The sequence below is a fragment of the Falco cherrug genome, chromosome 19 (assembly GCF_023634085.1).
Source record: "Falco cherrug isolate bFalChe1 chromosome 19, bFalChe1.pri, whole genome shotgun sequence".
NCBI lineage: Eukaryota > Metazoa > Chordata > Aves > Falconiformes > Falconidae > Falco > Falco cherrug.
In genome coordinates this window covers 2,105,210-2,130,058 of record NC_073715.1, presented here as the reverse complement: position 1 = coordinate 2,130,058, position 24,849 = coordinate 2,105,210, and the positions used below count along the sequence as shown (strand labels likewise).

Here is a 24,849-nt window from a genome sequence, read left to right as displayed (position 1 = left end):
TCAGTCTCTCCGGAGAGGATTAGGAAACACCAGAGGCGACGGTAAAAATTAAAGTTATTAATGAAGGCGCTAATTAAGAAAAGAAACTGGGGTGGAGGGTAGGAAAAGTGTTGCTAGCAGAGGATGGTTTCGATCCATCGACCTCTGGGTTATGGGCCCAGCACGCTTCCGCTGCGCCACTCTGCTGCTTGGTGGGTAGTCTCTCCCGGCGCCATAAGTAGAGGTTCTCGCTGCGCGCATGCGCACTGAGCCGCCCGCTCCATTCATGAGCATCGTACCCCCTCCAGCGGCCGCCCACCGCCCAGCGTGCGCGCGCGGCCCGCTCCCTGATTGGCCCCTCTCACCCCGCCTCCTCCTCAGCTTGACAGTTACCCCAGCCAATAGCTTGCAACGAACGTCTCCCCGGCCGCCAGCCTCGCGGCGGCGCGGGACCCAATAAGCGGGCGGGTTGTTGGGGGGTCAGGGGAGCGCAGCCCGGCGGGGTCTCCACAGCGGCGTTCATTGTTGGGCAGCGGCGGAGCCATGAGGTGAGGGGCGGCGGGTGCGGGAACCCCCGGGCCGGGGACCCCCGGGCCGCCCCCCCTGACGCCGCCTCCCTTCTCTCCGCAGGGGCGACCGAGGCCGAGGCCGCGGCGGACGCTTTGGTTCCAGGGGAGGCCCTGGCAGTGGGCGAGTCTGGCTTCTGCTCTAGCGAGGGTGGCTCTCTAGCGTGCCAGGCCTAGGGGTGGGCTGCGGCCGCCCCCCGGGGCGCGCTGCCGGGGCGCAGGGACCGGGGTGCCAGCGTGCAGTGTAGCGCAGGAGAGCGGTGAGGCGTAGAGCTGGGGGCGGGGGGAGGGGGCTGGCCCCGCCGGGCCGTGTCTGTCAGCGCTGGGAAGCCCCCGGTGGGCGGCCACCGCCGGTTCGCACCGGGGCGGGGGGGTCAGCTAGCGGTAGGGGGGTCACGAAGAAACCTGTCCTGTTTCTGTAGGGCCTTTCTCGCGCCTCGGGACCAAACCTCGACGAAATGGTGATGGGGGTTGGGGTGGGAGTGTGTGTGAGTGTGTGTGTGAGTGAGTGAGTGTGTGCTGGTGATGACAAAAGCCGCGAGCGGGCAGACATCCCCGCAGAGAATAAAGTTCTTTTTTTCTTTCCCCCCTTTAGGTTCCGGCCCTTTGTGCCGCACATCCCCTTTGATTTCTATGTCGTGAGTAACCCTCTCCTATGGAGCTGTTTGCAGGCAACAGCTGCGGGACTTTTCCTTGTTTAAAGATGCATCTTAAAAACCTCGTTTGCTGACTTTGGTGGCTTGACTTCTTTTAGTAAAGGAATTCACTGAAAATGCTGTTGGTTCAGTAACCTAACCCGAAATAGACCTCCTTACTGTCTCTGTTGTTCGGAGTACGGATGACTAGGATGCAGTTGAGTAATAATCACAACAAATAAATGCCTTAACTGAGGGTGTTTTTCCTGCTTTTTAAGGCACCCTACTCACCCAGACCCTCAATTCTGTCAGCTCCAGCACAGACCTGACAGGTTACTCTGACAGCTGCCATTCCCCTGTCAGATGTTCTCCAGGCTGTTTTGCCACGTTGGTCCTCACAGGACCAAGAGCAACATGCTTTTCCCACCTTTTTATAGGAGGAAATAATTTCCTTCTTCTACCAAGCATCTGCCCATTACAGACACGTGGCTTCTAAGGCAAACAAGTTCACTTACATTTCCCTTCCAGGCCATGGCTTTGAATCCCACCATAATGGAAAAGCTCTGGCCATCTGCAAACAAAGAAACTGTAATACAGTTAATAAAAATCCTCAATAGACCCATTCTTAATTAGATCTGCCCTGTCTCGCACCCTGTAGTTGCATGGGCACACTGGTGGCTCCTCTGCCATTCCTGAAGACCTGCTGTTCCTGTCAGAGCACAGTGAGAGCATACGGGCTCTCCCTCCCTTAGGATAATGTGAATTTGTAAAAGCAGTAAGCGAAGAGAAAACAGCGCTGGAGAATTAAAAAAAAAAAAAAAAATCGGAGTAAATTTTGCTGGTGAGTGGGTTGAACCAAAGTTTTGTTCTTGGGCGTTGCAGTCTGATATCTGATCCCGTTTCAGTGCGAAATGGCTTTCCCCCGCGTAAAACCTGCCGCTGATGAGACTGCGTTCAGCGAAGCCTTACTGAAGAGAAACCAGGATCTTGCTCCGACCGCTGCTGAACAGGTTTTGTGCTGAAAATTGCCTTAAATTCTTTGGTTGGATGCTACTGCAGTGTTAAGAGAATGCAAAGACACGCTGTCCTTCAGAGAGTATAGCCAGGTGCAGTCATTACAAGCCTAAAAAACAATTGCTTCTCTGAAATAAAGACTGCAGTAGAGATACGGGTGGAGTTTCTTGGAACAGTGATTTTTAAGTGTTTCTTTTACCTGTTATGTACCTTGCATCAGGGCTGTCTGCATTACACTGTGCAAGATCAGATTATTTCAAGTTTGGACAACTGGCTGATAACACCACCCCTCTCCAATTCCTTTTCAGGCTTCCATTCTTTCTCTGGTGACCAAAATAAACAACGTGATCGACAACTTAATTGTAGCACCAGGAACATTTGAAGTGGTGAGTTCAAAACTGGCAAGCTCGGAGAAAAAGCTGTGTGGGGAGATGCTTTGGTAGAAGCAATGCCGCTGTTCTAGCTACCAAACCCAGCTCAAAGTTGTCTTAAAGAGTCATGCTGACTCCCAGAAACGTAGCACATGCATTAAATTCTCCAATTTTTGCTCTTTCAAACAGCAAATCGAAGAGGTTCGCCAGGTGGGTTCCTACAAGAAGGGCACCATGACAACGGGGCACAACGTGGCTGATCTAGTTGTGATTCTGAAAATCCTGCCCACCCGTGAGTAGCGGCTGCATGGCTGCTGAGGGGACTGCAGCGCTCATACCCGCTCTGACCGCCTCTTCTGCTTCTCCCTAGTGGAAGCTGTGGCAGCCTTGGGAAACAAAGTCGTGGAAAGCCTGAGAGCACAGGACCCCAGTGAAGGTGGGATGCTCTTCTGCATCATATGGGGTCGAGGGGGATGTAGGCTGATGTGAGGCAGTTTACCTGTGAGCTTTGGGGTTTGTCTAAAGGGTATGGTGCTGAGCCTGGCGCCACTGCCAAGATCTGTGGTCTTTCCCGTGTTCCCGCATGCTGGTAAGGTCTTCCAGCTCCTCCATGAGGAATTCTTGTTGTTTCTCCCCAGTCTTGACCATGCTGACCAACGAGACCGGCTTCGAGATCAGCTCTGCGGATGCAACGGTAAAGATCCTTATCACCACGGTACCGCCCAACCTCCGGAAGCTGGACCCCGAGCTACACCGTAAGAGCTCAGCCCCACAATGTGAACCTTCACCGGAGTGGCGGGGAGCCAGCTGGCCTCCCCTGGCCCATACTTACTCAGCTTTTGGTTGGAAAAAAAACCCAAAACAACCAAACAAACCAGGGGCATTTCTGTTGCTTCTTTCAGTGGACATCAAAGTGCTGCAAAGCGCCCTGGCTGCCATCAGACATGCTCGCTGGTTCGAGGAGAATGCTTCGCAGTCCACGTGAGTTTGGCCCTGCAGCTCTGAGGCCCAGCTGGAATAATCTTTACAGAGAACAGGGAAAAGGAAAGGCTGTTCCTGCAGCAGAAGGGCACTTGATGCATTACAAACCCTCCTCCTGCCATCTCCAGGGTGAAGGTCTTAATCCGGCTGCTGAAAGACCTGAGAATTCGATTCCCTGGCTTTGAGCCCCTCACACCCTGGATTCTGGACCTGCTGGTGAGCGCACGTGGGCGAACGCTGATGGTGTGCCGGGCATGCCGTAGCCAACTTACAGCTCTCTGTGTGTCCCTGGGCTCCAGCAGCAGCAGGAATTGGGATTCTTGCACTTCCTTTGCTGTGAGCCGCTCTCATCCTAAACCCTCTCTTTTCTTTTTTCATCTCTTCAGGGGCACTACGCCGTGATGAACAACCCCACCAGGCAGCCCCTGGCACTCAACATCGCCTACAGGTCTGTCGCTGTTTGCTTCGCTGGTATAAATTCCTGTTACCACCCCTTTTGAACACACCAAATAAAAGCGGCAGCACCTCAGGGCTTGAAGGGACCGAACTGGAGACAGAAGCAGACTCCTCACATAGATGTGCTAGTTCCAGACTTCCTGGCTGTGTTTCTGTGCTGGAACAGACTAGTTTCTAACCTGAAATGTCTTTGTCCTGTAGGCGCTGCCTTCAGATCCTGGCAGCGGGGCTCTTCCTCCCTGGATCTGTTGGTATCACTGATCCCTGCGAGAGTGGAAACTTCAGAGTCCACACAGTTATGACCCTGGAACAGCAGGTGAGCTGCCTTGCCCGCAGCAGGAGAAGGGTCTAGAACCTGACCGCGCTCTGACTCTTCCTCCTCTCTGCAGGACATGGTGTGCTACACCGCGCAGACGCTTGTCCGCATTCTCTCACATGGAGGCTACAGGAAAATCCTCGGCCAAGAGGGTGATGCTAGCTGTAAGTGGGGTCGGTGCAATGCGTGGGTCTTCCTCCAGGCAGGCTGTCAGCATCTCGGGGGAACAGGACTGGTTTTCTGTGTTGCTGGAGGAAAATTAAGGGGTCCAAGAAGTGACTCATTAAAGCCCGGAGCAGTAGGGAGGAGGCAGCGAAGCTGGGGAGGTGTCGTGCTTCTCCCTGCACGTCCTGGGGACAGGGTCCGTCTGTGCTGCTCAAAGTCACCCTGAGCCCATTTTTGCAGACCTGGCTTCCGAAATGTCCACGTGGGATGGGGTGATAGTGACACCTTCTGAGAAGGCTTACGAGAAGCCTCCAGAGAAGAAAGAAGGAGAAGAGGAAGAAGAGAACCAAGAAGAACCTGCTACAGGCGAGGAGGAGGAGAGCATGGAGACGCAGGAGTGACTCGCCCAGGTAGAGCCTGTCAGTACTGCCGCCTGCAAGAAGGCAGCTCCGGGCAGGGGAGGGAAGGGTTTGCCCCAGGGTGGTGCCCCCCCCTCAACAGCCCGTCTTTCCCCCTGCAGTAGGGCTCCCCACCGCCAGGTGCTGCTGGCTGAAGGATGTGAAGCACGAGTGGAGGACTGACCCTGTCCTCAGTGAACGCAGCCAGCTGATGTGACCTGGCCCCCGTATGTGTTTTTAGGTTTTTTGTGGGTTTTTTAAGTCACATATTAAAGCATTCCTTCCTTTGGAGCGCGTCCTGTTTGTTCAGGTAGAAGATGCTCACTGTAGAAGGAGGCCAGAAAAAGGTCTAACAGCAGGAGGAAGTTCCTGAACTTGAAGAAAACCCACCCGGGGCTGCTGAACCCCAGCCTGACCTCTCTGCTGGCAGCACCTGCCTGTTTCTGCTTTCCCCAAGAGGCTGGGGCCGTGACACGGGAGCGTTTAGACCCACACTACCTCACCAGCCCATAAGCAACGCACGGTCACTTTTATTACAGTGCCTACAAATCTAGAAATACAATTCAGGGTCCCCCGGTTCCTTCAGCTGCAGCTGAAGAGCTGCAGCCTCACTCTGCAGGACTTTTTCCCCCTTCCCGCGCTGCGGAAGCTCAGGAGCACGCTGCTGCAAACAGGGATACCTGCTCCCCTCACCAGCTGCCCATTCCAGTCGCTGTCCTTCCGGGGCCACTCCTGCTCCAGCCCAGCTCCCGGGGCTGTCGGCGCAGCCGTGGTGTGAGGTGGATCCGGCCCGGTGCCACGATGGGGGCCTCACTTCCCGGGCAGGCCCTGGGGGTAGCTGCCCGACGCCTCCAGCATGGCCTTCCTTCGTACCGCCTCCTTCGCCACGCTGTGGTTCAGCCTCCGCAGCCGTTCCTGCAGAGGGGTGGGGAGCAGCAGCCATCAGAGCAGGGGGAGCCGAGATTCCCCCTGAACACCGCAGCCCCCTGACCACCCTCAGGGTCCCCGCGCTGACCTGGGCGTTCTGCAGGATGTTATTGACCAGCACCACTCTGCGCCGGGCGTTCAGCAGCTTCTTCACGTAGGGATCGAGGTCCAGTGCCACTTTCTGGTCCTCGTTGATGCGGCACAGCTCTGGGGAGAGGGCAGAGTGGGGGGAGTGGGCCCAGGGTACCGCAGACCCCCAGGGGATGTGGGGCAAACCCCACTGCACCCCCATAGCCAGGCTGCAGAGGTGACTCCCCCCACATGCCTCACCTGTGGCCAGGCTGTCGATGTGCTCCCGCAGCTCCACCTGGCTCTCCCTGCGGAGAAGACAGCTTGGGGGCCAGGGCAAAACCCTCGACCCCACCCCCGCAGCCCCCAACCCAGCCCTACTCCCCCTCTAACGAGCCAGCCCTACTCCCCCTCTAACGAGAGCCAGTGTCCCCAGTTGCCCCTAATCTCCTCCCAGTCCTGGTTACCTGCCATCCCTAACTCCTCCCAGCCCTGCTACGTGCCCTCTGCCTCTAAGTGCCACCCCATGTGTACTCCTAACGCCCCCCCCCCCCCCATCCCGGGGTCCTGCCCTCAGGGGCGCCAACCCCTGCAGCTCGCTCAGCCCAGCTGTGAGCCCCTCAGCTCCCCACCCTGGCACCCCTAAGCTTCTCCAGGTGCTCCGAAAGTCCTCCCCCACCCCACCTTCCCCCGACGCTGCCCCTCCACCCCTGTACCCGCCCCTCTGCCCCTAAGCCCCGCTCTCACCCTGGTAGATGCCCCTCCGTTCCGCTCCCGCCCCGGTACGCGCACCTCGGCCCGGCTCCGGCCCCGCTCCCTGCCCCTCGGGCCCGCTCTCGCCGTCCCCCTCAGGCTCCGGCCCCTCTTCCCTCCCCCCAGCTCCCGGACCTGACGGCGTGGACGTGTCCGTCGAGCTGCCGCACCGCCGGCCGCAGGAACTGCAGCAGCCCCTCCGCGAACAGCTCCCGCGCCGCCGGGCCGCCACTCCCCGCCGCCATCTTGGCGCTGCTGACACCGCAGGGGCCGACGGGAAATGGAGGCAGCGGGGCGGGATACGCAACTTCCGCCCCGCGGGGGCCGCTGGGAAATGGAGTCCTGGGGCCTAGCCGTGGGCCCAGCTGCGGCCAAGCGGGAGGCACAGCTGGAGGCCTAGCAGTTGGTCCAGCTGTGGTCCGGCAGGAGGCACAGCTGAAGACACAGCCGTGGGCCCAGCTGTAGCCTAATGTGAGGTCCAGCTGTGGCATAGTGGGAGACACAGGTAGAGGCCTAGCAGTGGGTCCAGCTGTGGCCTAGCAGGGGGCACAGCTGTTGGCCTTGCAGCAGGCACACAGCTGGAGGCCCAGCTGTGGGCCTAGCAGGAGGCACAGCCCTCCGCAGCGCCAAGCAACCGCAGAAGGTGCAGACCCAGGCAGCAAAACCCAAACCCATTCATTAAATAACAGATAAAACAAACCCCCACTGTGTGGTTTTGGTACTTCCTGCTTCCTTTTTTTTTTGGCTTTTTTTTTGCTTTTTTTTTTACAAAAATTAAATTACGAGGGGCAGGGGTTAGTGCAAGGGGCCTGGCTCGGCAGCTGGCATGGTGTGCAGGACCTCATCCAGCAGCTGCAGGGCGCGGTGGAGGTGCACCTCGATCCAGCACGGCGTGTGCTTGATGCTTTGCCGGGGGTAGTCGGGCCCCCAGCCCTTGACGAAGCTCAGCCGCAGGATACACAGCCGCCGCAGGTCATCCACACCGATCCCCGCCGCTGCTGAAAGACCTGTCCAGGAGGGACACAGCTGTGAGTTGGGGACCCCCATGGCCACAGGGGTCCCGTCCCAGCCCTGGGGGCTCACTCACCCACAGCGGGTGCGATGCCTCCCACCGAGCCGGGACCTGGGATGTTCCCGGCCACGGCGGCGGCCTGAGCGGCGGCTGCAGCCTGGGCTGTGGCCGCTTGCTGCTGCATCTGGCGGTGGCACTGGCGCAGGTCAAAAACCTGGGGGGCAACACAGGGGGACCCCTGAGAAGGGTGGCACCAAAGGGTGATACTCTGGGGACCCCCTTCAGCATGGGCAGCACGGTTCCTCTATCCCTGGAGCCCCTTCATTGTCCGTCAGCATGGGGGCACTTTGCCCAGGACTCCCTTTAACATGGGCACGGGGGTCCTTCCACCCTTGGGGTCCCTCCATTGCCACCCACCATGGGGGACGCATTGCCCAGTGCCCCTTTTAACATAGGCACAGGGGTCCCTCCACCCTTGGGATCCCTCCATTGCCCCCTAGCATGAGTGACCCATTGCCCAGGACCCCTTTTAACGTGGCCACCAGGGTCCCTTCATCCCTGGGGTCCCTGCCTCCTGGGGATGCGTCCCCCCAGGGCCACCCCACCTTGATGTAGGCACCAGGGTAGATCTTGTGCACGGCGTCCCCGGGGGCTCTCCCCGCCTCCCGGTCCAGGTAGTAGCTCTGCACGAAGACGGCGTGGTCGCTCAGGCACCGCATCCACACGTCGCCCTCGCCCCGGCACTCCAGCTGCACGCCCTTCCCGATGTGCAGCCTGTCCCACAGAGGCCATCAGCACCCACACCCCCTGGCTGCCCCCCAAATGCCCCTTAGCCCTCTATATCCCCCCCATACATCCCTCATTTGCCCCCTATATCTCCCTCCCTTCTGTCCTGTACATTTCCCATTTTCCCCACCATGTCCTGCCCCTGCCCCATCACTCCTCAGTTGCCCCCTATATCCCCCCCTCCTCCCCCATCACCCTCATTTGCCTCTTACACACCCCAGTTGCCCCCAATATCCCCCCTTCTGCCCCATCACCCCCCAGTTGCCCCCTATGTCACCCCTTCATCCCTATATCACCCATTTTCCCTATATCCCCAATTCTGCCCCATATATCCCCCACTTGCCCCCTATATCACCCCCGCCCATACATCACCTCTGCCCCCACACACACCCTTTTGCCCCCCATCTCCCCCTTCTGCCCCAGGTCTCATCCCCACATTACCCGCCCCCCCCCCATTTACCCCATCCATTCCTTCATCCCTCATTCACGCCTACACACATCCTCCTCCCGCTCCCCACTTTTTCTCCATGCTGCCCCCCAACCCTCTGCCACGCCATTGCCCTGTGTCCCCCCGGCCCTTGCCCCCTGCCCCACCGGGCCCGCTCGCTGGCGTCGGTGCGGTGCACATTGGAGAGCTGCCCCAGGCAGAAGCGGTCCCCCCCTGAGGGGTCCACGTAACCATCCACGATGACCACGGGGCAGCTGGACGGCACCTTGAAGATCTCCCCCACCTGCACATCCATCTCAAAGTAGGCGATGGAGCACCAAAACTCCGGCCCTGGAGAGGGGACACACACGGATGGGGGGGATCAGGGCAGCCACGGCGTGGATGGGGTGATCACCAGGGTGTTAATTAGGGTTGGGGGTGCTTACCAGGGTGGGTAGACACCGGTTGCTGGTATGGTCCGGAGCTATGGTGTGGGGGCCCTAGGGAGGGGGCAGAGATGGAGTCAGCACAGCAAAAGAGCTGGGACCTCGTAGGTGACCCCAGCCCCATGGCCCCCCAGACCTACAGTAGTGGTTGGGGTGGTGGAGTGGGGGCTGTGGGTGGCTCCGGCTGCTGGGCTGTGGCCCGGGGGTGGGCTGTGCCCCCCCCCGGCTCGGTGCGTAGATGGCTGCGCTGGTCCAGCTCACCGGTGAACCTGGGGCGGGAAAGGGGGTGAACAGGGTGGGGCGTCCCCATGCGGGACCCCCACCGAGCCAGGGGACAGGGGATGTCTCTGGTACTCACTGTGGTAGGGTGGCTTGGGGTAGCCATTCTGGGGGGGGGGCTGCGCCGGGGCGGCCAGGGGTGGCGTGGGACAGGTGACCTGTAGCAGCCCCTCGCCATGGGGCAGCGAGAGCAGGGAGCTGCTGGGGGCCACTGTGGGGGGGTGGAGGGGCTCAGATTGGTGCTCCCAAACCCTTCCCAGGGGATGGGGATGGGGATTAAGGGGGGGTCTCACCTGGGGGTGACATAGGCAGCGCAGGGTAGAAGCTCCCAGGGACGTGGGGGGACTCGGGGAGCTGCAGGGGGGGCAGCGGCTGGCGGTAGGGCTCGGCGGGGGGCAGATGCAGCGCCCGCTTGGCCCCCTGCTCCCGGCCGGGCGGCACCTCCATCTGCACACAGTCATGGACAAACTCCTCCTTCACCAGGCGCGTGGGGGGCACTGGGGAGGGGGGGGGACACACACCGGAGACCATGGGGGGCACGGGGACCCGCAGCGGAGCGGGGGATGCTGGCTCTGGGGGTGCTCCCCGCCGGCCTCGTGCCGGGGTCTCACCTGTGCTCTGGATGCTCAGACCTGTCGGGGGAAGATGGGGTGGGGGGGTGTTATGGGGAGCAGGGCGGGCCCCCCTGGGGGGTCCCAGGGGTGCTGGTGGGACTGACTCACCGATGGTGGGGGCCACCACGCGCTCGTAGTGGTAGGGGTTGACGCAGACGCTGTCGTACTTGAGGTCGAAGGCGAACTGGCAGAATTTAACGTGTTTCAGCTCGTTTTTGTGGAGGTCGGGCCAGCGCCACAGCCGGGCGTAGATGACGTGGGGGAACCCCTTCCTGCCGGCCACCTGGGGGGGGCACACAGGACGGGGACACCGCTGTGACTAGGAGAGCACGCAGGGATCATGTCGTCCCCCCCGCCGCCTCCCGCCCCTTCCAAGCTGACTGCATCCAGCCTGGATGCTGGACCCCCCCCCAGCATCCCCCCCCAGCACAGGGGCTGGCGCCAGGCCGGGACCCTGCGGCGGCTGGGGGGGCTCCCCCTGCGCCTCCCCGGCTCCAGACATAACAACCCCCACCCCTGCTCGCAGGCTGCCAGACAGTGACTCATCCCAGGAAGGGGGGCAGAGACGCCGGGGGATGCCAGCGCAGTGGGAGGGGGGGTCCGCGGGCTGGGGGCAACGCTGCCTGCAGCTGCCCCTGCCTCAGTGCGGCTGCCCCAGCAGGGTGGGCACCTCTGCCTGTCCCTGTCCCTGTCCCCCCCCCCTCCATCGCTGGGGCGGCCACAGCTGTGGGTGGGTGGGCGCAAGCCCAGACACTGAAGTCAGCGTGGCTCCCAGCCCAGAGCTGCAGGCTCAGTATGGCAGGGGTCCCCCTGTGTGCCCCTCCCCAGGACGTCCCTCTGCTGGGCCCCTTGCTGCCCAAGCCCCCCCCAGTTTGGGGAGGGCTGGGGCATCCGGGGGCATCCCAACACCCAGATCCCCCAAGCTTGGGGAGGGCTTGCAGGGAGTGTCACGGGGCACTTGGGTCCCCCCCAGCTCAGGGAGGGTTGTGGGGTCTAGGTGGTCATGGGGCACCCCAGCACCCAGGTCCCCGCACTCGGGCAGCGCCGTGGGGTGCATGGGGGGCCATCAGGCAGCCAGTGCCCGGTGTCCCGGCACGGCAGGGTTACCTGGAGCCGCCCGTCCAAGGTGCGCTGGATGGTGACGCACTTGCTGGGGTGGGCGCCGTTGGTGGTGACGGCGGCGATGAGCGAGTCGAGCTCGTCCTTCTTCTCCTTGAGCTTCTTGACGAGGCTCTCGATGGCCCGCTTGGCGAAGGTCTCGTTCTCCCCGCCCTGCCGGTGGCACATCAGGCTGTGCACGATGCTCAGGCAGACGTCGCTGCTCGTGGGCGCGCCGAGGGACATGGCGCTGCTCCCCTGCAAGGCACGGCACCGCACGGCCCTGCCTGTCACCCCGCAGCAGGGGACCTGCCGCCCCCTCTGCCCTCGCCTGTGTGGCCACCACTGTGGCATGGGCCACCGAGCTGGTACGGGGTGCCTGTGCCCACGGGGCAGACACCGTGCTGGCAAGTGGGACACGTGGCCCCTGTGTGGCACCGGGGATGGGGCAGCTCCCTGAAATGGCATGTAGCAGGCGAGGCAGACGTGGGACAAAGCTGTATGTCACCTCAAAGTGGGGGGCCAGCCTGGACGCCTGCGTTCCGGGGTCCCTGCCTGGGGTGGGAGGAGGCACAGGGGTTACAGCGATGCTGGGACACGCGGGGTGTCCCCAGCTCCCCACGATCCCTGGCTCTGATGGCCACAAAGGCAGAGTTGGGCCACGGCATCACGCTCCGCGGCGTGCATGGGGACACCCGCCATGTCACACAACAGCCTGGCAGGGAGGACACTTGCGTGTGTGCAGTGTGCAAGGGTGCGTGCGTGCAAGCACTCGCTCCGGGCTGGAGTGATGGACGCATGCTCCGCTGCTGCCTGTGCTGCTGCCTGTCCTATCGAGGGTGTGGGGGCCAGACTAAACAGAGCCCCAGCTTGGCGCCGCTCCTTAACCCCTCGCTCGCTGCTGGGCTTCTCCCTTTCCTGCCTCCCCTGCCAGACTGTGTCCACGCCAAGAGCTGCACACACGCACACGTGCCGGGGCCCCGTGAGCATCCCCCCACCCGGCCGTGCCCGTGCCGGGGCTCTGCGCCTGCTGCGGTGCCGCTGCCGTGGGGTCCTGGTTCTGCATCGCGGTGGCTGCAACGCTCCAGGGCTTGGGAAAAACCTTGAGCTGGCGGCAGACACAACAAACCGCCAGCCCTTGCTCCGCGCTGCTTATCGGCGGGACGGGAGGCAGGCTGTCCTGCCAGCACCCTGCCTGCGTCTTCCCCCCAGCGTGGGTGCAGGGCCATGGCCCCCCCTTGCCGGAGTGATGCTGCTGGTGGGGCTCCTCCAGCCTGAGACAAGCCAGATGCTGTCGGCCATGGGGACACCTCTGGGGATGCTGGAGGGGCCCTGCGGAGTCCCCCGTGGCTGGAGCACAGCCCTGAGCCCCCGTCAGGCTACGGGGTTCACCCATGGGTGCTAATGCAGCCTCGCGCACCCACTCCCGGGATGCCTGGTGCAGCCTCGACACTGGCACACTCCTGCCTGCTCCCCACCAGCCAGCTCGTCCCCAGGGTCCCTGCCTGCCCTGCACCCTCTGCCTCAAGGCTCAAATTTGAGGCCAGAAGAGGCAAAAGAGGGTGGCGGGGACTCCCTGTGAGCAGGGGCTGTGTGGGATCGTGCTGGCAGAGCCCCAGCGTCGGTCCCAGTTCCCCCCAGCTCCCATTATCTGGGAGCAAAGTGAGCGGCCGATGCCGAAGCTCCAGAAAAGACTCGAATGGCCAGGGCTGTCTCCGGCCCCATCCAAAACTCTGCCCAGTCTGCTTTGGGGCAAACTGGGGTGAGTAGGAGGCAGAGACGGCTTCTCCCTGGCTCCAGCTGCCTTGCGGCGATGCGGTGGCTGGGAGCACTCGGTGAGATCTCCCCTCCACCCCACCCCGCATCGCTCCTGCCGTTACAATACCTCGCTGATGCCGTGGTCTGCGTCGCACAGCCGGAGCCAGCCTTGTCCCCTGGAGCCAGCTCCTGCAGCCCCGGCACGGACACCCGCTCCGGCCTAATCTCCTCGGCCGCTAACTTTGCTCCCAGATAATCCCAAGGACAGGGACAAAGGCGGGTGCCTGGGTGGGGATTTCATTCCTGCCTGCGCCTCCCTGCTGCCAGCCCGGCTTCTGCCCCCCCAGCCCAGCTCTGGTCCCCCTCTGGGTAGGGGGATGCTCCCTGTGCTGGGCTCTGGGCGGGAGGCTGGGAGGGAGGCGGGAGGGCTGCCCTGGAGAAGCGGGTGCCAACAGGCCACCCCTGCCCCAAACCCCAGCTCCCAGGGCTTCGCGGGGCAGGGGCCCACCTCCGTCCCCAGGTCCCCTGTGGCCTGAAAGCTGGGCTGCTGGGGGGGGGGAGAGCGGGGAGCAGCCCAGGGGTCTCCCGAAGCAGGTGGTGGCCTCGTGCCCCCATGCGCGGCCACCGCTCCCCGAGGCCCGGAGCTGACGGCGAGGGGCTGGGGGCAGCAGCAGCAGGTGGGTGGGCATGGCGGGGGTGACGGGTGGGCGCGAGGCCTCGAGGAGGGGGCACGACCCCGTGGGACTCGGCAAGCGCTGAGCGGGGCTGGGCCGGCTACTCACCTCCGCCGCCCGGCTCTCCTCACTCGGGGTCCGGCTCCTGCTGCATCTCCTCCGGCTGCCTGTCCCTGCCCAGCCCTGCCTGCTGCTGCCCACAGCCCTGCCCGTTCCTGCCTGTCCCCACCTGCTGCTGCCCGTGGCCCTGCCTGCTCCTGCCAGTCCCTGCCCGCAGCCCTGCCTGCTCCTGCCAGTCCCTACCCACAGCCCTGCCTACGGCCCTACCTGCTCCTGCCCATCCCTGCCTGCTCCTACCCGCTCCTGCCTGTCCCTGCCCGTGGCCCTGCCTGCTCCTGCCGGTCGCTGCCCACTCCTGCCGTTCCCTGCCCGCTCCTGCCGGTCCCTGCCCGTTCCCTGCCGTTCCCTGCCCGCTCCTGCCGGTCCCTGCCCGTTCCCTGCCGGTCCCTGCCCGTTCCCTGCCCGCTCCTGCCGCCGCTTTGCAACTTGTTTGCTACAATAACAAAAGGAGAAGCCGGAGCGCGTGAGGCGCTGGTGCGCCGCAGCCAATAGCAGGCGCCGTGACAGGCGGCGGTCGCGTCGCCAACCAATAGCGGCCTCGCTTCCATCGCGGGCGGGGCGGCCGAGGCGGGCCCCGCTCCCGCCGCCCCAGGGACCCTCCGGCAGCGGCGGGGGGAGGCAGGGCCGGGCGGGGGGTGGGTGGGCTACAGGCGCAGCCGGGGCAGCCCCGGCATCACCATCATCCTCACCCCCCTCGGTGCCGGCGGCAGGCCGGGCTGGAGCAGGGGCGGCTCCGGGGGGGACCTCAGAGCAGCCCCCAGTGCCCAAAGGGGCCACCAAGGCTGGAGGCAGGGGGCTTCTTGCAAGGGCAAGATACAAGGATAAGGATACAGCGGGGGGGGGGGGGGGGGGGGGGGGGGGCAGCCTTAAGCTGAAAAAAGGCAGATTTAGGTGGGATATCGGGAAGAAGTTCTTCCCTGTGAGGGCGGCGAGGCGCTGGCACAGGCTCCCAGAGCAGCTGTGGGTGCCCCAGCCCTGGCAAGGTCCCAGGCCAGGCTGGATGGGGCTGGGGGCACCCCGAGCTGCTGGGAGGGGGCCCTGCCCGTGGCAGGGGGTGGCACTGGATCATCTTTAAGGCTCCTTCCAACCCAAACCTTTCTACAAGTTCCGACTCCTCCCACAGCAGAGGATACCACCTTCCCTTGGCTTCCTCCTCCCCCCCACAAAGTAAATTTACCCCTGACCAGGAAAACCCCCCAACCCATTTCCATGAAAAAAAAAAAAAACAAACCAGCACCGAGAGTCCACATCGGTTTTATAATTATTTCTCCTTTGTTACAACAAACCAGAAATACAAGATTCCATTGAAACTGGAACAGTTCACAGAATGGCTGAACTTAGAAGTTGAGGAGAGGGGGGAGGCACAGACCCCTTCCCAGACCCATCGGGGTAAGTGCAGGCAGCTGGTCTGACCGCAGGACGCAGTTTTGGTTACACCGAAAGGTAACAGATGAATTTTGGACCCCGTGTTTTAAAAGAGACAATTCTATCACGCTTTGCCGCCGCAGCTGTAATTTTATGTTGCTGGTTCCAATTCCTTTAAACAAACACTTGGTTTTCTTGCAGATACAGAAACCACCGGTGCCATCTGTTCAAACACAATGCAAAAAAAAAAAATAATCAAATGATCTAAAAACAAAGGAAAAAAAAATAACCCTCAACAAACCAAGGTTTCAACCTAGGCATTAACACAACACTGGCTACCAACAGAAGTTTGTGCCAAGTAAGACTGGCACGTCTAGAAGCGCTACGACTAAACCTGGCCTGTTTGCCCTGCTGGGAGGAGGGTGGGGTTTTTTTGGCTTCAGGTGGGTTAAACTGAACTGGTGAGCATCAACTCAGCCCTTCGGTCACACTCTGGGACACGGATGATCCCAAAATGCAGCCCCGGAGCCCAAGAGGCACATAAAGATGCGATTCCAGCACCACCGAGTGCTTCACCCACCGCAGCGTGTGCCATGCTGTGCTGCACGGTGCGTGTCACCAGCGCTGATGTCAGCGGTTTAACTGCAACAGATCGGTGACATTCATGTTTGGAGTACTCGGGGAAAAGAAAAAAGATATAAAAAACAATCAAAAAAAAAAAGACTTCATAACATATAGTATCAAAACATTAAAAGGAACACACTAAAGTCTGATCTCTTGGTAGAACAGGGCTGCTCCCTATTCCTGCGGGTCCTTCCAGCATGAATCAGGGTTTCCATTTTTAGCTTATGGGCATCGACATAACACACTAACTTCAACAACAGTCTCTCGGAACGACTTTCAGTCGTTTGTCTCCGGGTCTGTCTGAGCCATGTAAGCATCCAGCTCGGCGTCGAGGTGTCCTTTTGTTTTAGACATGTAAGCATCCAACTGGTTGTCCAGCTGCTCCTTGGTCAACGCAGGACGTGCCGATCCTCGTCCCCGTCCCCGTCCTCTGCCACGACCTCCAAAGCCCCCTCGTCCCCGGCCTGCCATGCCGCGACCTTACGGTGAGACAAGACTAGGGTTACACACTCCACCAGACCGAGCCTCGGGGGTTCCCCGGGTGCATGGACAATGCAGCATCATGGACAACACAGCACCACAGCGCTTCAGCACGTCCCCGGGGAAGTCCTGCATGGCTGCAGCAGCCCCGCCCCCACCCGCCCAGGTTTTGCTGCACTGGATTAGCTCCCGTGCCGCTTCTGCTTCAGTCCAGAAGCCCAGGCATTTGATCCACGACTAAGAGCTACGCTCAAGCTCCCCACCTCTGCTGCTCGAGTTCCAATCCCACCCACGTGCTGCGGACTTTTCCCCTGCAGAGCGTATCCCGAGGTCCTGCGCACCCCCAGGTCAGGCACAAGCTCTGGGCGAAGTGGCAATGCCATCACCCGTTAACAGCAACTTTTTCCTACAGACACACTACTCTGGATGGAGAGGTTTTCAGGCTACTTCAGATATAGGATACCCAAGAGCTCACATCGATCAGGATGTGTTTGTCAGGATAAGAAACAGAACTGAAGCTACAAGCCAAAGCTCTCAAGAGAGGCGGCTTCCTGATAACCGTCTGCTCTAACTCCTACAAACGCTGGGCCAATCCCCAAGTAACACGAGGGAGCTGCTGCTCTAACCAAACATCTGTCTGAAACATCAACAGCTGTCTCCTGCATTTCCTCTCACACTCCCTGCTTCACTGCTGCTCTCATTTGTTGTCGAAAATAAAACAAGTTCATTCACCCAAGACTTGATTCAGTTTCAGACTCTGGATTTCAGTGTATTTTGCAGGGGTTTAGGCTTTTTCCTGTTAAGTTTTTTCCCCTTTGCTAATTGTTTTCTGCCTCTTGGTTTACACAGGCTCCGTATCATCTGCTTTACTGCGGGGTGACAGCACAGTCTTCCTCAACATGCTGGGAGATCACTCGCACCCTTGACTGCCACCCAAAGCATCACGCAGCCAGCGATACCTGCAGGAGCAGACAGCTTCGCTGCCACCTCCCAGAACCCCTCTCGCAACACCGACATAACCCGGGCTCTCGGTTAGGCACAGAGCTGGCAAAGCATTTCAGGGACAAGAGCCTCAATTCAGCACTACGCTGTACACAAATTCAGGAAGACGGGGGGAGGGGGCTTGGGGGCTGCATGTACGTCAGCGTGCTAGCCTTAATGAGGAAAAAGAATTAAAGCTTAGTTCTAATTATTCAGCAGCAATGTGTCACGCCTGAAGCTTGTGCGCACTAACCTCTGCCGCCAAGTCCCCCGCGGCCCATGGCGCCTCTGCCCAGACCACCTCTTCCAGGGCCACCGCGACCTCGAATGCCACCTCTTCTCAGGCCCATCCTGGGGGATATACCCCTTCCTCCACGAAGCAGGCTCTGACCTTCAATAAAGTGAATTCAAATCGGAAAAAAATTACAAAGTTTTCAGACCGAGCAACAGCATCAGTCAGGCTGTCAGAAAACCCAGCATCACCGACACGTAAGCAACTCCCGTTCAGCGCTGCGACTGACCTCTGAGCGGGGCTCCTCCTCTCAGCAGAGCTCTGGCTCCCCGGCCACCACGCATGGCTCCTCGTGGCAAGCCCCTCTGCCCCATAGACAGTCCTCTTCCTCCCATGGCTCCGCGAGCAAGGGGTCCCGCCGGCCGGCCTAATCGTGCCTGAATATTACTTTTACCGAGGCGTTGCTTTAAGCTCTTCTGGAATAGAAGATTTTTAAAAGAGAAAATCATGCAGCAATCTCAGACTTGCAACGCAAACAGCATGGCAATCACCTATCAATACAAGTGGTGTGGTCTTTTTTTTGTTGTTTGGATTTTTAAAGAATGAAATAGAGGGTCATCAGCTCTCTGCAATATAGAATCAGGCTTCAAGAAAACAGACAATCAAATCTGCTTTGGGAGGGATAATTTGTGAAGGTCAAACAGAGAACACAGACCTTTCCTGGAAGCAAGTGTTTGTACAGAGACAAGAAAGTTGCATATTCTGAAGGAAGTTTTTTTTTTCCATTTTTAGCAGTGCTGCTCAGTCCAAATCAAAGCAGACACTTAATCCATGAGGCAGCCTACTAATGCCTTCCGCTCGAAGGTGACAGTCCAAGCAAATCCCCGAGACAGAAAGCAACTACCCCTGCTGTGGCCCGAGCCTAACCTACCTCCAGCAGAGCAAGTGACATCTGTGCAGCCACACGCCATGGATATCATTCCCAGTGGCCTACTGCCCCATGCTGGCTCGCCTTCCACTCAGACTACGGAAACAGCCAGGAAAAGCATCAACTTTTCCACCTATACCATGAAAACTATACTGAAGAAATTGCCAGAACGCCAGCAGAACAGTCATCTTTGTATATCTGGCTTTTGAAGTCGTTTTAGGGTTGGTTGTATTTTTTGCTTGGTTTTGGCTTTTTTGGTGTTTTTTTCCCCACCCCACGTCATTTATGTCCAGCCGCCAGATTCCAGACACAGCTGGCTTCCCTTGGGCCAGCCGCGGCAGCTCGTGTCCTCGAATGCCTATAACGAACTGCCAGAGAGACGGCTCAGCTGCTCACAAAGCAGCAGCTGAACCACCAGTTTACATCCCACCACGGTTAACACCAATCTGGTCTCCACAGGGGAGGCTACAGTCCCCGTAGGCACTGCTGAACCCCACAGGGAGCAACAGTGGGAAGCTCCACGCACGTCTCGAGGACAAGAGCTCTTGGCCCTACGAAGGTAAGGTGACAAGAACAGCCATAAAAGCTGTATCTTACTACAGATTCCAAGAGTTGCTTGAAGTTATTGGTTGTCTACTTGACCCAAGGCCGTGGACAGCTGAACTGGTTCCTCCAAAATCAGTCTCTTCCGCAGCTGTACTGAGAGTTTAAGTTCTACTGCCTCCGAGTTTAGATAGTCATTCGTTTTTCCAACAGCTGTAGCAGCCTATAAAATGTCAGCCTCTCTCCTTTTGCCCAGCCTTGCTGGCAGAAAGGGATGAGAAAGCATGAGTACGTTCCACGTCCAATTACTCATTTATGTCACTTACCATCAGAGTTTAAGATAAGCTGCTGGACTTGGTACTGAAACACCCCAAGAGTGCTCGCCCTTCTGCTCTAGCTTGGAGCGGTAGTACCATGGTCTGCTCCAGCTACTCAGTAAATGTGTGTCTAGAGACACAGTCAAGTGTAAAGGTTTTTACATTTTAAGAAAAAAAAAACCCCAAACACAGCAGGTTTACCTATAAACACTTGTGCATTCAGATGCAGAGGATGCAAAACACAAACCCAGGACTCTAGGACAAGCAGTGCTCCGCAGGAGTTCAGAGAAGTCCTTTCTGAAGCACAGGCGACCGATCACTGGGATCAACGCTCCCCAGCACATCCAGAAGGATCAGAAAAGCTCCTGGCGATACCAGTATAGCACTTCAGAAAATCCAAACACTACCTCAACTGCCAGAGCAACCCGCCATCTGGGAAGAGCAACGCAACGTAAACCAGGTTTCCAAATTTCCCTGCAACACCCTTCCACGGCCTTCCCTTTTAGTTCCAGAAGACTGTGAAAGTACACCTACGCCCAACATAAAAATCAAATGGGTTTAAGAGCTAAGCCAAAGGCTAGCTCTTCCCTGTTCCTCTGCGGCACCTCAATTCAGCAAGCAGAAACTTTGGGCTTTCAGTTCTGTTCCACTTTCCAGTTGTGAAAATCTGAACTTTTCAAGCTGTTTTTATTTTAAGCAGAAAATAATTCAGACTACCATTTCCAAACCTTTTGTTTACGAGCTCTGCTAGGCTAACTGGCACCACGGTCTGGTTTTACAACAGAAGTCTCGAGAGATCTTAAACAGCAGCTGCATTCCTCTTTATCAGAGCGAGCCCTGGATATGAGCATGTGTGGCAGGTCTTAAGTATTCCAGCTATCTGGAGCAGCAGCTCAGCTAAGAAATTTCCAAGGCTTTCTCTCCACATGCGATATAATGTACAGAATTGTATTTAACTAATTCTGTAGTCAAGTCACACCGCGCCACTATTTGAACTCACTGCACAGCTGCGAGGCACTACCCCACAGGTTTCAATTTATGCCCTACACACGCATTTTAAGCTAATCTCACTGAAGCCTTCCCATTTAAAAATAGCATTTAAAACGCACAAAACCCCCTACAGTCTGACAACGAGCAGGCCCTAAACAAACAGTGCTCTTCTGTGGATCACTGAGGTTTCTGTCGGAGCCAGATTTTGTCTGCCACCCCTTCGGTAAGACCGGAGGCGGAGAAGCACGCTGACTGCAGCAGAGATCAAAATTCAGCATGTCTGCTTAGGTCTTCTGCTCTATGCCACAAAGCAGTTTGAGGAACACACCTTAAAATGCAGTATTTATCACCGAAACGCAGAATGATAAAGGCTCCTTATATATGGAGAATCCAACACTACGTCTTAAAACCAGGCCTGCATTCTTGCATTCATAAGCAATCAAGAAATTAAGTTTGTTCATCTGTTCCTTGCCGCCAGCTGCTATCAGTGGAGTGCACCAAGAGAGGGTGGAGTTGGGGATGGGAGCAACCAGCCTCAACTGAATAGTGAGTAGTGGAAACAACCTGCAGCAATTGTAACTGCAGCTAGATTGAGAGATGAAGCACTCGGCAGATCCAGAAACCCAGAATGAGAACATTTCTCTGAAAAAATAGAGAGGAGATATGAACAGCTAGAACAAAAAGAAAACCCAACTCAATAACATTAACCAGTAAGTTACAAAGCGTTACTTAACTGAAGTAAAAAGTGGGATTTTCTGCAAGTCCCTTCTAGGTGTCTCATTTTTAACTTTCAGGAGTGTTTTTCACAATCCACTGTATCGTGAAAAGCCATTTGCTGGTGACAAGGCATCAATGGGCTGCCCCAAAATACGCCACTTTCTCTCACCTGTTTAAGCTTCAAAGCAGCCTGGACAGAAGGTCTATTCTCCATCTGCTGGGCCAGTCTTCTGTTTCTGGCACTGGCTAGCTGCTGCTGCTGCTGCATGGTAGCCCGAATATTCACTGGCATCGGCTGTTTGTTCTTCAGCATGTTAGTAAAGCTTCAAGGTCGAATAAAATGGGTGTTTAAATAAAGCTTTATTACATACATTTATTGGCATTTCATGGTTCTCAAGACTGGATCTCCAGATCCCATGAACCTTATGTAAAGAGTGGTACTTAGGTCACGTCATACGGGATTACGTATTCCTTGTTTTCCACAAGTGTGCAAGAACTGGAAACTCAGAAATGATGTTGTATATTAATTCAGAAGTGATAAAGCTTTAGGTTACTGATTTAAGAAATGGCAGAAGGAATGAAAACAAGCAGTAAGCAGAGATGATCATGACAGATGGGAGAGGACATTGCAGAAACAAAAAAGCAAACTGAAATCTGACTGCAAAAGCCAAATTAACCCCCAAAGATCTGAGAAAATAGTTTAGAAACTGAATGCCAGCAGGCAGCTTTACAAGAGCCACCGCCGTGAGAACAGACCGGGGTGCCTCTGGTGCGCCACGTAACTGGTGCCACAAGAAATGCCACCACCCAAGTGCACTCACTTATAAACAGTTCACTTGGCAATTTCTTTGATGCACAAAGCATCTTCTGCCTTTCAGGGCTATACAGGAGCAGAACATACAGCAAGATGGTAAGCCTCCTTAGCAGCAACCCATCAGCTTTCTCCTGTGCCCTGGGAGCTACACAAGACCGCAAAAGAAAACACTTACAGATGAGGAATATGGACTGACCAAAACAAAACAGGCCAGCAAGCCTTCCCTGTGCGCCACGGCTCATCTTTCCTAGGGGAAGCTCTGAGCACAGGTTCAGGCTATCTCACTGCAGCACTTGCTAGAGCAGGAACTGCACACAAATGGCCCCCTTTATCCGTGGCTCAACGATACTAACGTAATTAACCCAAGAGCGATTAGTAAGAAAGTGAAACGTAACGGCAGCATCACTGTTAGTTGTCACTGTAGAACTGCAAAAGCTTAATGGCATGGAAAAGCAGAAGAATACTCAACAGAGGAAAGAAATAAATCAAGAAAAAGAGAGGGAGATGGAGATGAAGCAAAGCATTTGCCTCTTACAAGGCCCAAAACATTGTTAAAGGGCCTTTGGGCTTGTTTAATGGCCTGCTGCATGCCTCTTACAGGCCAGACCACATGCACGTGTGTCTACCTCGGACAAAGCAGCATGCCTGCTGCAGCTTAGGTAACATGCTACCGTGCTGCAGTGTCAACTATATAAATGTAAAAACATGTGGAAGAAAAAGGGAGGGTGTGAGGTTTCTCTCTGTTGTTATAACACATCCCACCATATTTACGTGTTGAATAGTTTAATATTAACGGCTATGGATAAATTTCTCCAAAACATTTGCCCTTTTAACCTTGAGTACCACATTTGTTGCAGTTTAAGACAGAGGTGCATAGCCATCTGCATGTTTTAGCGAGGTTAAAAGAGGGCAGAAACCACGTTGGTTTTTGGACACTGGACAGTGATAATTAAGTAAAAAAATTTCTTATGAGCTGAAGCTGCTGTTGGCTTCCTCACCGCTCGTTCAGAGACATCTTGGTGGTGCTCTTTAGCACAACCTTCGGTGCTGACTGTGCAGCCATCTTCAGATCAAGAGAACCTGCAAGACATGAGAACTGGATTTAACAAACGGCACGGAGATCTTGCGCTCACTTGACTAAACATCAAAAACCATGCCATCCAGCTCCTTTGGCAGAGAGAATCAAGAATGAGATTCTATTAATGTATTTTTAATAAGTTTTCCAGGCCACTGCCATGATACAGCAGGTTTAATAAATTGACAAGTTATGCTATCTCATGCCTACTAAGTGGTCATCCGTTTTGAAAGTGAAAATTTCACCGCTGGCAGAAATAACGCTGCCAAAATGCCGTCCATCAGTAGTCAGGATGGCACCCAAATGTCCTGTTCAGTGTGGCACCCAGTGGCACTGCCACAGTTCCTAAGCTTTTAGTATCAGCAACACGGAACCCCCGATTTATTTTGAACAGACCTATACACGTGGCAATAAAATTCTTAAGATTACTCTACAGAAGTCCCATACGCTTTTAAAATGTTAAGGTTCTACCTTCCCATTACAACTGCCTCCACCTGGCCAGAAATAAACGATAAGGGGGCAGTCGCTATGCCTTTTTAATATCCAGTGCCCTGGTAGGCGGCTCACCCGCAGTCCTAATGCGGCTCTAACATGAGAGCCTGCCACATACCTCAGGAAAGCAGCAAAGGGATTTAAATTCAGCTGTTACCGACCTTCAGAGCACAGCTCCAGCCCGAGCGCTTTCACAGTGATGAACGCTACCGAAACGCGCTGAGCTCGAACCCACGAGCTACGCAGATCGATTTCTCTTTTTTTTTTTTAAATAATCGGTATTAAATTTACATGCTTAGATGCCTGCCCGAAAGCACTCGCCCCCCAAACGCGTTGAACAAAAGGCTTTCTTTACAATGTTTTACAGCCCATCAGCTAGAAAGCGTTTTGGAAAAGCATCTTCCCTGGACAACAAGCCGCAGCGCTGCCGGGGAGGAAGCCCCGCTCCCTCAGGCCCGCAGGCAGCCCCGGCCCCGCCGGCCGAGCACGGGGAGGAAGGCGAGGCCCGGGCCGGGCCGTCAATCCAGCCTCGCCCGACAGCTGCCCCGCGACCCGGGGGGGAAAGGCCGGCCCTGCGCGCACAAAGCCTGTGCGGGAGCAGCCCCCCGCCCCGCAAAGGGCAAGGCGCAGCCCCCCGGCCCCCTGAGGGGCCCCCGCGACCTCCCTCCCTCAGCGCCCCCCTCGCAGCCCTCCGGCCAGGGCCGGCCGCTCTCACCGAAGCAGACAGTCGCCAGGTCTCCGGTGGGGCTGGCTGGCGGGTGGCGCGGGGCTGGCTGCGGCGCCCTCCGCCCGCTCCCGCCGCACTCAAACGGCCGCGACAAAATGGCGGCAGCGACCACAGACAACCTTCCTCCTCCCACCGCCCGCGCCGCGCCGGCCAAAATGGCGGCAGCCACACGTAGAGCGCAGGCGTAGAGCCCACGACGTCACCACGCCCCCTACTATTGGGCAGGGCAGCTGTGACGCAGCGCTCCTCCTCTCGGCCATTGGTGCCCCGGGGCGGGGGGGGCGGTGCCGGGGCGAGGGGGCGGTGCCGAGGCGGGGGGCGGTGCCGAGGCGGGGGGCGGGGGGCGGTGGCGGGCCCCCTCCGCCTCACTGAGGCGGGCGTTGGCCCCGGCGGCTTGGCCGGGCTCCGGCGGGGTCGGTGCCCCGTTGTGCACGGTTACCTCCGCGATCGGGAGAATGGCGGCCGCCTGAATCCGGCGGTGGGGGCCGATCCCCCCCGGCGGGGCCTAGCCAGAGCGGGGGCGGAGGCGTCGAAGACCTGAGGAGGCCTCACGGGGCCTCCGGTCCCCGCCGCAGCCTGGCCGGGCCTGTGGCCGGGCTGCCCCTGGGGTGTCCCCGCTCTGTGCTGCGGCAGGCCCCGTGTGTAGGGCCCGGCCGCGGGGTGAGGGCCCAGAGCCGGGCTGGGGGGTCGGGGATCAGCGGGGCCAGCCCCAGCCCCGGC

At 58.0% G+C, this 24,849-nt stretch overlaps 4 protein-coding genes and 1 non-coding gene across 13 annotated transcripts; 1 reads left to right on the top strand and 4 right to left on the bottom strand.

The window, feature by feature from the left end:
* Window positions 1–114: 114 nt before the first annotated feature.
* Window positions 115–186, bottom strand: TRNAM-CAU (transfer RNA methionine (anticodon CAU)). The gene has a single exon. It is a non-coding gene; the product is annotated as a tRNA-Met (tRNA).
* A 231-nt stretch (window positions 187–417) lies between these two features.
* ILF2 (interleukin enhancer binding factor 2) lies at window positions 418–5,159 on the top strand. 3 transcript variants are annotated; one of them, XM_055697110.1, is made up of 15 exons: window positions 418–527; window positions 610–669; window positions 1,141–1,183; window positions 2,086–2,190; window positions 2,503–2,580; window positions 2,755–2,857; window positions 2,936–3,001; window positions 3,204–3,320; window positions 3,468–3,546; window positions 3,675–3,762; window positions 3,933–3,994; window positions 4,204–4,318; window positions 4,392–4,482; window positions 4,724–4,893; window positions 5,004–5,159. In XM_055697110.1, the coding sequence occupies exons 1-14, from the start codon at window positions 523–525 to the stop codon at window positions 4,882–4,884; spliced, it is 1,173 nt and encodes a 390-aa protein (XP_055553085.1). In that variant the 5' UTR covers window positions 418–522; the 3' UTR covers window positions 4,885–4,893; window positions 5,004–5,159. The 3 variants fall into 3 exon arrangements, with proteins under 3 accessions (XP_055553085.1, XP_055553086.1, XP_027654806.1); XM_055697111.1 differs by having other exon boundaries at window positions 419–527; window positions 610–652; window positions 1,142–1,183; XM_027799005.2 differs by lacking the exons at window positions 418–527; window positions 610–669; window positions 1,141–1,183 and adding an exon at window positions 1,190–1,397.
* A 232-nt stretch (window positions 5,160–5,391) lies between these two features.
* Window positions 5,392–6,921, bottom strand: SNAPIN (SNAP associated protein). Its single transcript, XM_055697113.1, has 4 exons — window positions 6,766–6,921; window positions 6,139–6,185; window positions 5,897–6,015; window positions 5,392–5,796 (listed from the first exon to the last, which is right to left on the bottom strand). Exons 1-4 carry the CDS (start codon window positions 6,873–6,875, stop codon window positions 5,692–5,694), a joined length of 381 nt encoding a protein of 126 aa, XP_055553088.1. The 5' UTR covers window positions 6,876–6,921; the 3' UTR covers window positions 5,392–5,691.
* A 419-nt stretch (window positions 6,922–7,340) lies between these two features.
* LOC102048236 (mothers against decapentaplegic homolog 4-like) lies at window positions 7,341–14,223 on the bottom strand. Of its 5 annotated transcripts, none has more exons than XM_055697107.1 (13): window positions 14,028–14,223; window positions 13,833–13,975; window positions 11,302–11,550; window positions 10,303–10,477; window positions 10,192–10,212; window positions 9,874–10,077; window positions 9,660–9,791; window positions 9,442–9,570; window positions 9,302–9,355; window positions 9,023–9,206; window positions 8,248–8,416; window positions 7,718–7,856; window positions 7,341–7,637 (listed from the first exon to the last, which is right to left on the bottom strand). In XM_055697107.1, exons 3-13 carry the CDS (start codon window positions 11,536–11,538, stop codon window positions 7,426–7,428), a joined length of 1,656 nt encoding a protein of 551 aa, XP_055553082.1. In that variant the 5' UTR covers window positions 11,539–11,550; window positions 13,833–13,975; window positions 14,028–14,223; the 3' UTR covers window positions 7,341–7,425. The 5 variants fall into 5 exon arrangements, with proteins under 5 accessions (XP_055553082.1, XP_055553080.1, XP_055553084.1 ...); XM_055697105.1 differs by lacking the exon at window positions 14,028–14,223 and adding an exon at window positions 13,178–13,334 and having other exon boundaries at window positions 13,833–13,960; XM_055697109.1 differs by lacking the exon at window positions 14,028–14,223 and having other exon boundaries at window positions 13,833–13,994.
* An 859-nt stretch (window positions 14,224–15,082) lies between these two features.
* Window positions 15,083–24,299, bottom strand: CHTOP (chromatin target of PRMT1). Of its 3 annotated transcripts, XM_055696945.1 has the most exons (7): window positions 24,118–24,291; window positions 22,834–22,915; window positions 21,191–21,344; window positions 17,816–18,002; window positions 17,548–17,685; window positions 16,083–16,312; window positions 15,083–15,432 (listed from the first exon to the last, which is right to left on the bottom strand). In XM_055696945.1, the coding sequence occupies exons 2-6, from the start codon at window positions 22,896–22,898 to the stop codon at window positions 16,110–16,112; spliced, it is 747 nt and encodes a 248-aa protein (XP_055552920.1). In that variant the 5' UTR covers window positions 22,899–22,915; window positions 24,118–24,291; the 3' UTR covers window positions 15,083–15,432; window positions 16,083–16,109. The 3 variants fall into 3 exon arrangements, with proteins under 3 accessions (XP_055552920.1, XP_055552921.1, XP_055552923.1); XM_055696946.1 differs by having other exon boundaries at window positions 15,083–16,312; window positions 17,816–17,999; XM_055696948.1 differs by lacking the exons at window positions 15,083–15,432; window positions 16,083–16,312; window positions 17,548–17,685; window positions 17,816–18,002 and adding an exon at window positions 18,580–20,946 and having other exon boundaries at window positions 24,118–24,299.
* Between the last annotated feature and the right edge of the window lie 550 nt (window positions 24,300–24,849).

What these genes read in the sequence shown, in the direction of transcription:
- ILF2 (XM_055697110.1), top strand. An exon ending in CTCCGACCGCTGCTGAACAG is followed by an intron (nt 2,191 to 2,502) that starts GTTTTGTGCTGA and finishes ATTCCTTTTCAG; the next exon opens with GCTTCCATTCTTTCTCTGGT. An exon ending in GCTGGACCCCGAGCTACACC is followed by an intron (nt 3,321 to 3,467) that starts GTAAGAGCTCAG and finishes TGCTTCTTTCAG; the next exon opens with TGGACATCAAAGTGCTGCAA.
- SNAPIN (XM_055697113.1), bottom strand. Translation starts at nt 6,875, where the DNA reads ATGGCGGCGGGGAGTGGCGGCCCGGCGGCGCGGGAGCTGTTCGCGGAG. An exon ending in CATCGACAGCCTGGCCACAG is followed by an intron (nt 6,016 to 6,138) that starts GTGAGGCATGTG and finishes CCCTCTCCCCAG; the next exon opens with AGCTGTGCCGCATCAACGAG. An exon ending in ACATCCTGCAGAACGCCCAG is followed by an intron (nt 5,797 to 5,896) that starts GTCAGCGCGGGG and finishes ACCCCTCTGCAG; the next exon opens with GAACGGCTGCGGAGGCTGAA.
- LOC102048236 (XM_055697107.1), bottom strand. Translation starts at nt 11,538, where the DNA reads ATGTCCCTCGGCGCGCCCACGAGCAGCGACGTCTGCCTGAGCATCGTG. An exon ending in CCTTGGACGGGCGGCTCCAG is followed by an intron (nt 10,478 to 11,301) that starts GTAACCCTGCCG and finishes TGCCCCCCCCAG; the next exon opens with GTGGCCGGCAGGAAGGGGTT. An exon ending in ACCGGTGTCTACCCACCCTG is followed by an intron (nt 9,207 to 9,301) that starts GTAAGCACCCCC and finishes TCCCCTCTCCAG; the next exon opens with GGCCGGAGTTTTGGTGCTCC.
- CHTOP (XM_055696945.1), bottom strand. Translation starts at nt 22,898, where the DNA reads ATGGCTGCACAGTCAGCACCGAAGGTTGTGCTAAAGAGCACCACCAAG. An exon ending in AAGATGTCTCTGAACGAGCG is followed by an intron (nt 21,345 to 22,833) that starts GTGAGGAAGCCA and finishes TCGACCTTGAAG; the next exon opens with CTTTACTAACATGCTGAAGA. An exon ending in CGGGGGACTTGGCGGCAGAG is followed by an intron (nt 16,313 to 17,547) that starts GTTAGTGCGCAC and finishes TCTCACCGTAAG; the next exon opens with GTCGCGGCATGGCAGGCCGG.